Consider the following 15,392-nt stretch of genomic DNA (forward strand, 5'->3'; position numbering starts at 1 on the left):
ATGCGTTAGCAAAGCATATTAACGAATATATTAAGTAGAAATTAAAGATAAAACCCCCTGGAATTTAATCCTTGAAGAAAGAGAATTGTTATGGCAAATTAAATTACAAACTGATTCTTGGCCAGGCTTAAATGAAAGAAGCTCCATAGCACCAATTTTAAAATTAAATGCGTTAGATCGGAATAAAATCAAGGACTAATTATGTATTTATTTAAATCTAGGTTGTGATATGTTAATGAAGGAAGCCTTTAGGTTTAATCATTTTAATTATTTTAATTATTTTAATTATAATAAATTTATATAATAATTTTAATAATTTTTACTAATTTATTTATAGTAAATTTATATAATAATTTCATAATATATTCTTAATAATAGGTTGAATATTTTTATTGTTATATTTAATTTGTGTTAATTACTGTGGATATTAATACATATTGTATTCTAATAAGTTTTTAAATGGATTAATAAATAATAAAGGATAATTATTCCCTTATTTAGAATTTTAGTGAAGACATTAATTAATTGAAACTATTAATTTCAATTCAATTTATAAATTGGAAATATTATATATAATAATTAAATTAATTCCATATCTTCAGTTTTACATTTTTATTTAGATTAATTAATTTTCAATAGTTCAGTATGGTTAGGTCCATGAGGTAATTAATATATACATATTTACATATATTTAATATAGCATTGGTTTGTGGCTCAAATATTTCAAACATTTATTTGCTTACAACTGAGCATGCCCGATTTTTATTTAGTATTTTGGAGCCTTTTTGAATTGGAAGAAGGTTATATAGAAGTGATGTCATTGAATATATTGTCTGAGGAAGTTTAAAACTTTTAAATGAAAGCGCTTACAATATTTATTTGTTTCTGTTTACGTTAAGTATTTATTTCACCACCTCTGATATTGGGTTTTATTTGTTCTAAGACCCTAAATAAAAAACAATGTGAATTACCTAGCTCAACCACATGTTTAGCTAAAGCATTGTGTGTATTGCCCTTTCTCATGTGATATGTATGTTCACGTATTCTATCTTTAAAATGGCGATTTGTTTTGCCCACATAGAATGCATTGCATATCTGGCAAACTGCCAGATATACAATATTCATGCTAACGCACGTAGCCTCTACTTGAGTCTTAAACTGCACATGAGAATCTGGATGTAAAAATACTGTATCATTATCAATATATACACATTGGTTACAGTGCCCACATGCCTTGGTGTAGTTGAATCCTGTTTGTCGCCCATCCTTCTTAGAATAGCATAATAGCCTTCTAAGATTCAATTTATTCCTATATAGGAAACGTGGTTCCTCACCTACCACTTGTCTAATCCCATCATCTGTACATAATATTGACCAATGCTTGTTGATTATATTTCTAAGAACCATATGATCATTAGTATATGGTAAAGAAAACTTAACTTCATTTCTTATAACTCGTGGGTTCTCATCCCTCTCTGGTCTAGGTCCGTAATATGGTGCTGCTCTACCTTGCCTAAGTTCATGCATATCACTTAGCTGATTATCAATCTCTTTGACACTGTATCCCCGTTCTGTAAGTCTCTCTCTTAGATCATTAATCCCTGTTTCAAAACCTGCATTGGTGGCATTAAGTCTAGAAATACGCATGCCTTGTCCTCTGATAATATTATTGAATATATAATTTGGATGCATGCTATACCTTGATAATATAGTATTGTGGTGACAGGGTTTCCGATAGACTCCGGTATTCAATAAACCATTGCCCAGTTTTTCAATGAATAAATCCAAGAAATCTATTCTGTGAGTAGAGTAGCTCATTGTGAATACCAAAAAATTAGTTAGATTATTAATCATTTCAAGAAATTCCTTTAGTGAGCTTACATCCCCTCTCCATAACATAAACACATCATCTACAAAGCGTCTGTAGAATACTACAGATTGTATGTATTCATCAGTTCTAAATAAGACTTCGTTCTCCCAATGAGCTAAAAACATATTTGCATAGCTGTTTGCACATGGCGTACCCATGGCAACACCAGCTTGCTGTTGATATAACAAATCATTGAACATAAAAATATTATTGCCCAAAACTATATCCAATAAGTGTGTCAATAAGTCTATCAGAACTGGCGTGTATGTGCTATGCTCAGATAGATACTCTCTAATATATATAATGCCCAAATCATTGGGTAGCACAGTAAATAATGATTGAATATCAAATGTAACCAATATCAACTCGTCATCGTTCACTCTCATTTTCATACAATCATATAATTCAAGCAGAAACTGCTTTGAATCTCTAAGTATTGTAGAATTATTGTTCAACACAGGACGTAGATGTTTCTCAATATATACAGAAATGTGTTCAGTGACCCATCCCTGTCCAGATACTACTGGTCTCATGGGTGGGTCACTGACACTCTTATGTATCTTGGGAAAACCTTGTATCAAAGGAACTAAGGGGTTTGGAATTTTAAGATACTCAAACAATTCCTTGTCAATAATACCACCATTAAATATATCAAATAGGACATTCCCTACTTCTAAGATAATCTTATTCACTACACCTTCATCAATTCTTAAATAGAACTTGTCATTCAATAATTTCAGCATGGCTGTTTGATAGCACGTGGTATCCATAATTACAACTTGTCCCCCTTTGTCAGCTGGTCTAATTACTACTGCTTCATTCATCTGTAAATTCCGTAAGCTTTCTCTCTCCTTTCTACTAAGATTATCCTTGCTCTTGATATGTAAGTTGCCACTAAAATATTTATGCAACTCATCTTCGGTTAACTTCAGATAAGCCTCAACAAGTGGGTGGTGTATCGGTGTGAAACTACTTAACCTTTTAAACCCTAGTGATGTTTCCTTCCCAGTTTCAGTGTTTTCAGCATTATTCTGAAACAGCAATTTCAACATTAAGTTCCGACAGAACATTCTCGTATCCAATATTGTGTCAGCTAGGTTGCTATGTCCACTAGGGATAAAATTGAGTCCTTTGTTCAACAAATTTATCTCATGTTGTGTTAGCTCATAGCTAGATATGTTACAAACCAGTGAGTTATCATTATGTGTACTATCATTCTTTGGGAGCGTATCTATTATACTCATTGTCCTAACTTGTTCCTCCACATTTTCTTTATGGTATGTTGTGGATGGAACTCCTCTGAGGCCTTCCTTTTCTGTCGCCCTCTGCTTAAGGATCGTCCCCTCTTCATCCCTTTGTCCTTCCTCACGGGTAAAGGAAAAGGAATCCCTCCATTACCTGTATCTATCATGTTCATGCTTTTATTCATTGACTTGGGTCTAACAACCATATCATTGGCCGTTTTGTCCTGGTTTGGCAACTTGTTCACAACCTGGACTTTGGGATATAAATTCATTTCTATAGACCCATTATGTGCAACCCCCTGTGCTGTTGTATCATTACTATTTACTATATCATTATCAGCATGTATGATACTGATCACATCCTCAGTATCTACAGATCCACCTGTTAACCTATTTGATACTCTATTTGATACTCTATTCAACGGAGTATTGGTATCACCACCTATTCCTTGTGTTCTATCATGAGTAACAACATTTTCTGTTGAATCTGAAACAGATTCCATACCTTGGTTTGTAATGGCATTTGTGTTAGTAACAGGGACAGATTGACTGTTATTAGCTTCACTACTCAGTACGTTATTCCTATCAACAACTTCAACACCATCCCTATCGCCATATCTTGGCCATACAAAGACGTGACCCAACGAAAAATCCTTATGGTCACGTCTAATCTTATTTTGTTTCTGCTGGAGAAGTTTACGTTCAAGCGCCATCATCAGTAAACTCTCAAATAGAGGCATAATCAGCGTATCAGAAAACATAGAAAAATGTCCGATCTTTGTATCTTAATATTTGTTATTAATCGTCCTCCTCAGGCAAAAATAGTCAATCAGTAGTTGCATATACTGCCTACTGACCTCAGAATTAATTTGTTGCCACCTGCGTCATCAGCTCGGATGCTGTTCCCCTGGTTCGATATTAAAGACGAGACCTCTTGGCACTATCCGGTGCTCCAAACAGTATTGAAAATGCATCCGTTCGTCTGCAGCAGCAGCGTCAAAGTCCTTCTCCAACTTGTCCAACATGTGTTGCAGTCTCTCCAAATCCACGGTCGGCGCATTGTCATCATTACTATGCGGCATGTTACTCAGCTGCCAAGATGCAGCCCTCGAACACTGTAACTGCTGTTCAAATCTTTTCACCAATAGAGCTGATGAGCCCAGGTCTACACCCCGGGGCTCATAATCAAGCTCTATATCAATTCCATTCAATTCTCTCTGCATCTCGTATGTATACGTGCTATGTATACTATAAATACGATAAATACGTTGTTTTCGTTGACTGATCTGCTTCTATTAAGGCACGAATCAAATAATCAGCAAAAGATACGTACCAAAATATGCCTTAGATAGAAGAAGTGCTCCGAATCACTCGAAAATATATAAAATGTAAACCAAAGTCAATAATGAGTGATCGAGTACAACATTTTATATATTTACTGCCTTAATAGAAGCAGATCAGTCAACGAAAACAATGTATTTATCGTATTTATAGTATACATAGCACGTATACATACAAGATGCAGAGAGAATTGAATGGAATTGATATAGAGCTTGATTATGAGCCCCGGGGTGTAGACCTGGGCTCATCAGCTCTATTGGTGAAAAGATTTGAACAGCAGTTACAGTGTTCGAGGGCTGCATCTTGGCAGCTGAGTAACATGCCGCATAGTAATGACGACAATGCCGACCATTGGATTTGGAGACTGCAACACATGTTGGACAAGTTGGAGAAGGACTTTGGATGTTTGAAGCGTTTGCAGGCGAACGGATGCATTTTCAATACTGTTTGGAGCACGGATAGTGCCAAGAGGTCTTCGTTCTTTAATATGCCAGAACAGCATCGAGCTGATGACGGTGGCAACAAATTAATTTGGAGGCTGTAGGCAGTATATGCAACTACTGATTGACTATTTTTGCCTGAGGAGGAACATTTAATAACAAATATTAAGATACAAAGATCGGACATTTTTCTATGTTTTCTGTCGTTGATTATGCCTCTATTTGAGAGTTTACTGCATGGCGTTTGGCGAACTTGAATAAACTTCTCCAGCAGAAACAAAATAAGATTAGGCGTGACCATAAGGATTTTTAGGTCAATCGCGTCTTTGTATGGCCAAAGATATGGCGATAGGGATGAGTGTTGAAGTTGTTGATAGGAATAACGCGTTACTGGTAGTGAAGCTAATAACAGTCAATCTGTCCCTGTTACTAACACAAAATGCCATTACAAACCAGGTATGGAATCTGTTTCAGATTCAACAGAAAATGTTGTTACTCATGATAGAACACAAGGAATAGGAATAGGTGGTGATACCAATACTCCGTTGAGAATAGAGTATCAAATAGAGTATCAAATAGGTTAACAGGTGGATCTGTAGATACTGAGGATGTGATCAGTATCATACATGCTGATAATGATATAGTAAATAGCCAAGTAATGATACAACAGCACAGGGGTTTGCACATACGGTCTATAGAAATGAATTTATATCCCAAAGTCCAGGTTGTGAACAAGTTGCCAAACCAGGACAAAGCGGCCAATGATATGGTTGTTAGAAGTCAATAAATAAAGCATGAACATGATAGATACAGGTAATGGAGAGGATTCCTTTCCTTTACCCATGAGGAAGGACAAAGGGATGAAGGAGAGGGACTGATCTGGCGAAGGCTTATTGACGAAGGAGAGGCCTCAGAGGAATTCCATCCACAACATACCATAAAGAAAATGTGGAGAACAGAAGTTAGGACAATGAGGTATAATGAATACGCTCGAAGAATGATAGTACACATAATGATAACTCACTGGTTTGTAACATATCTAGCTATGAGCTAACACAACATGAGATAAATTTGTTGAACAAAGGACTCAATTTTATCCCCTAGTGGACATAGCAACCTAGCTGACACAATGGATACGAGGAATGTTCTGTGGAACTTAATGTTGAAATTGCTGTTTCAGAATAATGCTGAAAACACTGAAACTGGGAAGGAAACATCACTAGGGTTTAAAAGGTTAGTAGTTTCACACCGATACACCACCGCCTTTGAGGCTTATCTGAAGTTAACTTCGATGAGTTGCATAAATATTTTAGTGGCAACTTACACCTCCAAGAGCAAGGATAATCTTAGTAGAAAGGAGAGAAAGCTTACTACGGAATTTACAGATGAATGAAACAGTAGTAATTAGACCAGCTGACAAGGGGGACAAGTTGTAATTATGGATACCATGTGCTATCAAACAGCCATGCTGAGGTATTGAATGACAAGTTCTATTTAGAATTGATGAAGGTGTAGTGAATAAGATTATCAGAAGTAGGGAATGTCTATTTGATATATTTAATGGTGGTATTATTGACAAGGAATTGTTTGAGTATCTTAAAATTCCAAACCCCTTAGTTCCTTTGATACAAGGTTTTCCCAAGATACATAAGAGTGTCAGTGACCCCACCATGAGACCAGTAGTATCTGGACAGGGATGGGTCACTGAACACATTTCTGTATATATTGAGAAACATCTCGTCCTGTGTTGAACAATAATTCTACAATACTTAGAGATTCAAAGCAGTTTCTGCTTGAATTATATGATTGTATGAAAATGAGTGAAGCAACGAGTTGATATTGGTTACATTTGATATTCAATCATTATTTACTGTGCTACCCAATGATGGGCATTATATATATGACAGTATCTATCTGAGCATAGCACATACTGCGTAGTTCTGATAGACTTATTGACACACTTATTGGATATAGTTTTGGGCAATAATATTTTATGTTCAATGATTTGTTATATCAACAAGCTGGTGTTGCCATGGAGTGCGCCATAATGTGCAAACAGCTATGCAAATATGTTTTAACTCATTGGGAGAAATAGTCTTAGCCCAGACGATGAATACATACAATCTGTAGTATTCTACAGGCGCTTTGTAGATGATGTGTTTATGTTATGGAGAGGGATGTAAGCTCACTAAAGGGCTTCTTGGCGATTTCTTGAAATGTTAATAATCTAAACTAATTCTTGGTATTCACAATGAGCTGCTCTACTCTCACCACAGAATGAATTTCTTTGGATTTATTCATTGAAAACTGAAAAACTAGGCAATGTAGTTTATTGAATACCCGAGGAGTCCTCGGAAACCCTGTCACCACAATACTATATTGTATCAAGGTATAGCATGCATCCAAATTATATATTCGTAATATTATCAGAGGACCAAGGCATGCATTTCTGGGCTTAATGCCACCAATGCAGGTTTTGAAACAGGATTAATGATCTAAGAGAGAGACTTACAGAGCGGCGGATGGAAAAGAGATTGATAATCAGCTACAATATGCATGAGAACTTAGGCAAGGTGAGAGCAGCATATTACGGACCTAGACCAGAGGGATGAGAACCCATTTGTTATAAGGAAATGAAAATTAGTTAAGTTTTCTTTACCATATACTAATGATCATATGGTTCTTAGAAATATAATCAACAAGCATTATCAATATTATGTACAGATGATGGGATTAGACGAAGTGGTAGTATGAACCGTGAGGAACCACGTTTCCTATAGAGGAACCACGCTTCCTACTATAGAATAAATTGAATCTTAGAAGGCTGCTATTCTAAGAAGGATGGGCGAACAGGATTCAACTACACCAAGGCATGTGGGCGGCTAATGTGTATGCTATTGATAATGATACAGTATTTTCACATCCCAGATTCTCATGTGCAGTTTAAGACTCAGTAGAGGCTTACACGGCGTTAGTTAATGCAATATTGTATATCTGGCAGTTTGGCCAGATATGCTCACAATGCATTCTATATGGGCAAAACAAATAAGCCATTTTAAAGATAGAATACGTCGAACATACATATCACATGAGAAAGCAACGCACACAATGCTTTGTAACGCTAAACATGTGTGGTTGAGCTTGGTAATTCACATTGTTTTTTATTTAGGGTCTTAGGAACAAATAAACCCAATATCAGAGGTGGTGACATTAGGAACCACACAGAAGATAGAGAAAGTAAGTGGATTATGAGATTGGAGAGTCGATAGGGAGGGCTCAGGTTTTGAATGAAAGAGCCTCTATAAAATTAGCTCTGAAAAAAGAAGGAATATCAATGTTAAGTTTAGATAAAACTTGAGCCCATACTGCATTATGTTCTTTTGATTGTGTAATATAAGTGTTTATATACTTGACCATATTATCAATGCTAAAATTTATATATATATTTTTATAGCTTTATATGTACATCTATTTTATAGAGTTTGTTTTACACAGGTGTTATAGAAAGTAATGTTTTAATATTTATGTTAATATGAGTAGTGTATCCATTGTTGGGTAATATATGAATTATTACAAGATGATATATCTGTTCTATTTAATGTATTGTTTTTAAATTGTTTGATTGAATTAATTAGTGATTTCCACAATGGCTATAGTAAGGGAATCATGGAGTAGTGAGTGACTGATTCGATGAAGCTCATTTTGGGTGAAAGCGCTTATCAACTGCACGGCATTCTGTGTATTGTATTCGTGATTTGAAATACTGTGGATTAAAGCCTTACGTATAGCTGGTTTGTTCCTGGTTATTTGATCTGTTGTACTCGATCACTCATTATTGACTTTGGTTTACATTTTATGATTGAAAGTGATCGAGACACTTCTTCTTCTATCTAAGGCATATTTTGGTGCGTATCTTTTGCTGAATATTTTTATTGTTATATTTAATTTGTGTTAATTACTGTGGATATTAATACATATTGTATTCTAATAAGTTTTTAAGTGGATTAATAAATAATAAAGGTTAATTATTTATTTAGAATTTTAGTGGAGACATTAATGTAACTTGAAACTATTAATTTCAATTCAATTTATAAATTGGAAATATTATATATAATAATTAAATTAATTCCATATCTTCAGTTTTACATTTTTATTTAGATTAATTAATTTTCAATAGTTCAGTATGGTTAGGTCCATGAGGTAATTAATTATACATATTTACATATATTTAATATACCTCTTGGTTTGTGGCTCAAATATTTCAAACACCCATTTGCTTACAACTGAGCATGCCCGATTTTTATTTAGTATTTTGGAGCCTTTTTTGAATTGGAAGAAGGTTATATAAGGAAGTGATGTCATTGAATATATTGTCTGAGGAAGTTTAAAACTTTTAAATGAAAGCGCTTACAATATTTATTTGTTTCGTGTTTACGTTAAGTATTTATTTCAATTTGAAGTTCGTGTGTTTACGGCTTATTAAATATTTTGATCCGGTTGGTGGCCTTTCGCTTTTTTATTTCGTCAGTTTGCTGTCGTTTAGTGGATTAAATATGATATTTCACAAAGGCAGGAAATGTGGGTAATTGTCCATTGCCCCATTACTGTGCAGCAGTTAATTATGAAAATTATATCCCTTGTTGATTTGGCAATGTAACAGCAAGATTTGTCAATTGAAAATGAACCCTACACATATCAGCAGTACTAAAAACTAGTAGGTCATTGTGGTTGTTTCATAGGTTCTGGTGTATAGGTAAGTAATTACTTATTTCATAAACATTATCCCCATAACAAGCAGAAGAAAATGTTACTTTATATACTGAGCTGATTTCTTTTGTGATTTAAAAATCTTCATATAAGGACCACCAAAGTGTCCCTTTATATTACTAAACTTACATATCTGGACAAACACACTTAAAGCATTATAAGCCTTTTTCTAACAAGATCAGGCATGACATCTAGTTTTGTTTATTGTTTATATCATGCAGGCTAAATATGTCATTAGTGCCATTCCTCCCAGTCTTGGAATCAAAATCCACTATAACCCACCACTACCACCAATAAGGAACCAACTTATACATCGTATCCCACTGGGATCTGTCATCAAGTGCATGGTGTACTACAAGGAAGCCTTCTGGAGGAAAATGGGTTTGTATCATTTTGTATTACCTTTTTGTGGTGGTATTACTGTACAGAGGCCAAGGTTATGAGCTCGAAGTGTCATCTTGAAGTCTGCTGTTTGATATCCACAATCTTTACTTGCACATTGTGTGACCCCTGAGCAAGTCAGTAATCATAAAGAAAAAAAAAACTGTCATGGTTGCCATGAAATGAAACGTTTATGAGTAGTAAGTTTATCTGCTAAAAATAAACTAATAAATATGTGATTATGACATTCAGTAAAGGGATTCTTTGTTTTCATAAATACAAGTTTTATAACCTAGAGTTATGTTCATCATATATGTCAATGTACTTGTAACACAGTTTAAAGCTGAAAAGGGATTTGAGTCTTGCTCATTTACTAAACCAGGGATTTTTATTTTTACACCTGATGATTCAAAAGTTTGCAGTATTATGTTCACTTTAGATATGAGATAAAACAGTATCTTACTTTATGTGAAAAATATTTGCTAGAAAAATCTCCGTCTTGTCATATTCAATTTAGAAGTAATGTCCAGTACAATTCTGTCTAACAATATGAGGAAATATTATAAAGGTATGTCTTAGAATGCTGGCAGTCTTTGAGAACTGCAGATATTGTTATGATTGCCATTGCTGTGTCAGATAGATATTTCCTAAGTTCTGTGACATCCCATAAAAAATTACTAACAACTGGGTCTGCACAAGACAGATTCTGCCTATGGAGTATCACCTGCAGTGCATTTTCTTTGTTGGGGAAACCACAAGATCTCCACTCATGAACATGTGCTACCTTCAGTAAGGAGACTTCTCTTCAGTGGAACTGTAACCTCTGGGCCTTTCTTAAACAAAGCAATCTCTCAGAGCTGATACAGGGTGCCTACTCATACCTCAGCAGGAGAACTGTCTGTTAAAGCTGGTACTACAGGTAACTCCTCATATCCCATCTGTTGGAGCTGGAACTAGGGGTATCTAATTATCTCTCAGCAGGAGAGCCACTTAAAAGTGCCTGCATGGATTCTATAATGCCAAAATGATCCTACAGAGGAATGTTAATTTGATGACTAAAACCCTACTGATGCATTCTCGACATCATCATCATCAAGAACCTGTAATGCAGAAGAAAGCAACCTTTCAGTTAGTCTCCTCCTTATCTAAGAAGTCCGGATACCTTTTCTGCAATTCCAAAGCTTCATTTGAACTTCACTTAAAATGCCCCATAATCAGCTTGATTTAAGTTTATATTTCTTTTTTTTACAGAAACATGGGACCCTCACTAGCTTCTTCTACAACTTCTTGTAATTACATGCTTTTGCAAGTTTGTATATAAAAGAAATACAAACTTTTAAGATTCTGTATAAAAGAAATACAGACTTAACTTTTGAGAAAGCAGAAATAAAGTAATGCATTTATACACTGCAACTTTCCTAAAGGCACCTATGCATGTAGACACTGCAAATATTACAGATTTATGGTCAACAGTCAATATGCAGGTGTTCTACATTACACCAGATCTATACGGTCTGTAATTCAATTTATACCTGCTCTATGTGAGATATACAAGCATTTTATGTAGTTAAAACAAGAAGGAAGCTTTGGCAAAGAGTGCCATAAAAATGCATTGTTCAGATATGCTGTTGGTTGTGTTGACTTAAAAAAAAGATTTTGTTTTTGTTATGGATTGTGTGATAAAAACATCCATGAGGGAGATCCTGACACTTTTCAGTAGTGAAGGAAATAGTTTGACAATTGCAGTTGAAGGCAAATTATAACCCAGGGCTCAGACATTGTAAATATTAAACATGTTGTAAAACAGATAGCATCTAAGTAGCAATGTCACACTAATAGAACTTTTAATAGGTTAGGTTTCTACATGTGACTTGCATTTTGGGATATTTAAATGAGAGATTTAGCACATTGTTTGGTTTGAAGAAGTCTTTTACTGAATAATAACAAAAGTGCTTATTTTAAACAAAAGGTTTTGAACAGTCATTTTCTGTGCTTTTTTATTTTATATGAAGGAGGATTACAGCAAAAACAGGCAGTGGAGAAGTTTTTTTGGGCTAATACATTCATTGGCAGAAGCTCAACAGGTCACTAATGACCAGCATTATACAATGGCAATCATGTGACCTAATAAAACCAGTGTTATGCATGTAGCATTCTTCACAAATGCATGTCTAGAAGCACAACAGTACAACCCTAAAAGCACAGCTGAGAACCCTTCTAAGGGCTACACAGCAAAACCCCTACAATTGTTTTAGTACACGAGGAGAAAGTGGGTGTATAGGACAGTCAGAAATGAAGACAAACAGGCAGAGGAACACACAGATGCCTATTTTGTTATAGTTTCAAGAATGGCAAAGGGGGAGGGTAGCATGCGGAAAGTATGAACAGAAAAGAAGGTGTAGAGATGGCAACAGAGACAAACAAACACAAAAGACAGACAAAGACCAACAAAGGAGGTGCTGACACAAATGTGGTGGAAAACAGAAAGGCGAGACGCAGGCAGAATGCTGGAAGAAAATTGTTGACGGGGAGGAATGGAGCAGTAACAAAGAAGGGGAAGTGATTAACAATTACAGAGAACACCATGATGGATGGGGATGCTGGCTGACTGCCAGCCTGCACACTGCCACAAACAACCTGAGCCAGTCACCTCCATGACAGCCCTATTGACGGCTCCAACTACTGTTGCTGTACAAGACAGGAACCAGGCAGCTATGTACTCTGCCATTTACATTAGAACATGCTACAGGCTGCCAGTCTGGGTGTCCAGCTGCTTATCCACCAAGATGATCTCTAGGTTTTCTGCTTCTAACTTGGTGGTGTAATGGGACCCACTGGTGGACACCCTGATGGTGAGCCTACATCCTCCCCCTGAAGCAGACACCAGAGAACACAAGAGAACCCTTCTGTCTGCTCCCTGCTAGTTGACATATTTCACCCTGCAAACAGGCAGGATCGGAGACAGCTAGGGCCCCAGCAGGTGATGGCAACATGAGTGGATGTCAGTAGGCAGTGCATAAAATGCAAATGTAAATTAAAAGAAACAAAACAATTATGTTCTATGAAAAAATAAAAAGAGGACAATAATAAAGATGAACACAAAAGCAAAATAATTTATCAGAAATGTATGCTACAGTGCTTATACTGCAGTCCCTGGGGAACTAAAATACTGTTAACTATGCTGTGGCAAAGAAAGTACAGTATACAGGCCAGATAAACGGACAGTGCAGCAGTATATGTGCCACAGAGGGTCAGGGGTACTTGCTGCCTAACAATTCCTCTCATGTCTGCAGCATGTGAACAGTGTATGGGTCACACAGTGGGACCACAAGGGCCAAGGAAACTGGACTGAACAACCTCAAGAGCCAGAAGTGTCCACCCCTAAGGAACCTTCCATCTGGTGAGAGACATGGACAACAAGACAGTGGCCTGCATGAAACATTACTGAGTATGCCATGAGAAGTAGTGTAACTCCAGTGAGACTTATTTATTTATTTGACTTTTGATAACCGAGTTAGTATGACTGGGGAAGTAGCTCCTTTTCAGCAGAGACAAGATGGGGAAAAGCTCCAAAACAGTTACAATAACATAAATAGTCTTACAGCAGAGATAATAATTAAACTAAGAAATTATAAAACTATAATACTTCTAAAATTGAACATTACAGAGTATAGGTTTATGCACAAAAGAATGATGATTTGTAAGTCATTATCCTATAGAGGGAAATATCCCTATAAAAATAGTGGCGCTAAGCATCAATTACTTCAATAGTGAGTGGCTTAGGTCAACACTAATTATGCTGGAGAAGATATTGAGTGTATTGAAAGTACACAATCCATAATTCACACATAATTGCCTCTGATACCCAAAATAGATTCATACATCACCCAATGGTGGGAGACTCAAATGTTTCCCATTTTAATTATATTGCCCCCATATAATCCCATGTGAGAATTTCTGATCACCTATCCACACATCAAGGCAGATTTCAAAGATTACCATTGGTTTACTTTGATTTATATATAAGGAAAATATCTTCCTAAAACAGGATTAGGTACCTGTCATTCCAGCTGATATTATCTCTAGAGCGAGTATTTGCTTTAGCACTGATTCTGCTAAGGTGCAGGTCAGAATGCACGCACGTGCATGCGTGTGTGTGTGTGTGTGTGTGTGTGTGTGTGTGTGTGTGTGTGTGTGTGTGTGTGTGTGTGTGTGTGTGTATGTTGGGGGGGGGGGTTCATTCCTGATATGGAAGGCTAACTAGAGATCACTCTGCTGGAGTCTTTATGATACTGATTAGCGAGAAAGAGATTTTGATATTTTGGAATAGCTATGGATGCCCAGGCCTAACATCTTTTTATTGACATAATTGTGGGGTCTGTTGAGTTGTTTAAGGTGCTTTTTGAGGTATATGCTGATGGGGGCATTATTTTCAATGATGGTTTCAATAAGGAACAAATAAAATGGAAATATTGCACTTTAGTCTATGAGGAGATGCCCTGGAGTATGAGTTGTCAAAACTGAAGTGATTTTCTAACAGAAACAGATACGTGCCGATCAAGTAAAATGTCCTTATCTATAATTACAATGATCATGGAATGCTAAATTTCTTACTACCCTGATTAACAAGGTCATTGATTTGCCACAGAACTTTTTCAGATCTGACAAATGTCTTCAACATGATCATTACTACTTATTTAAAAGTAGGTAGCTTCCATCTGGAAGGCAATGCCACATTTTCATTTGTAACTCCCTGGATGTAAGATCACAGTGCACCAATGGGACACCAGGCTCTTTCACTCATATTCCAGCATAAAACACATCTTGCAAGGTTCAGTGGTTTTGTATTACAGTATTCTGTCTTTGTAAATAATGTGTGATTAGACCAATTGTAACTCCTGCAATGTGCAGATGATGATGTACTACTCACTTCCTCCAATGGTGGGGTGCTGTTTTATTCCACCATTACATTTACTTCAGTAAGAATGAGGGTGTCCTCTTCACTAGTGATCTTCTCTTAAACTTGTTCAAAGCCGAAATTGTACCCAGTGGGAAAGTACTTTAGTGATAACACATGCAACTACTTGAATGTCTTTCCAAATATGTTAGGATGATAGATGTTACAGCAGATTTAGGGGAATATTCATTGTCCCATGCATCACACAAGTGACAAGAGAATCTGTGAATCGAACAGCTTTGCTTACATGCAAATGAGCATAGCATCAAAAAGTGGCACTGATTTTCAAACTTCACAGTCTTACAAGGGAATGCCCAGTACACTTTTTTCACATCTGAAATGGTGTAAACTGACAAAAAATGAATGTAATTATGTGTGAAAAATGTATTTTC

General features: G+C 36.0%; 1 protein-coding gene across 1 annotated transcript in view; it reads left to right on the forward strand.

The window, feature by feature from the left end:
• MAOB (monoamine oxidase B) overlaps positions 1–15,392 on the forward strand; it is a gene marked incomplete at its 5' end in the record, with an annotated part of 474,299 nt that overhangs the window by 295,757 nt on the left and 163,150 nt on the right. The window contains one exon of the mRNA XM_044072378.1: positions 9,884–10,043. Coding sequence (XP_043928313.1) covers positions 9,884–10,043 — 160 coding nt within the window. The remainder of the gene's footprint in view (positions 1–9,883; positions 10,044–15,392) is intronic.

This window comes from Protopterus annectens, chromosome 5.part0 (assembly GCF_019279795.1).
Source record: "Protopterus annectens isolate FY-2018-M chromosome 5.part0, PAN1.0, whole genome shotgun sequence".
NCBI lineage: Eukaryota > Metazoa > Chordata > Ceratodontiformes > Protopteridae > Protopterus > Protopterus annectens.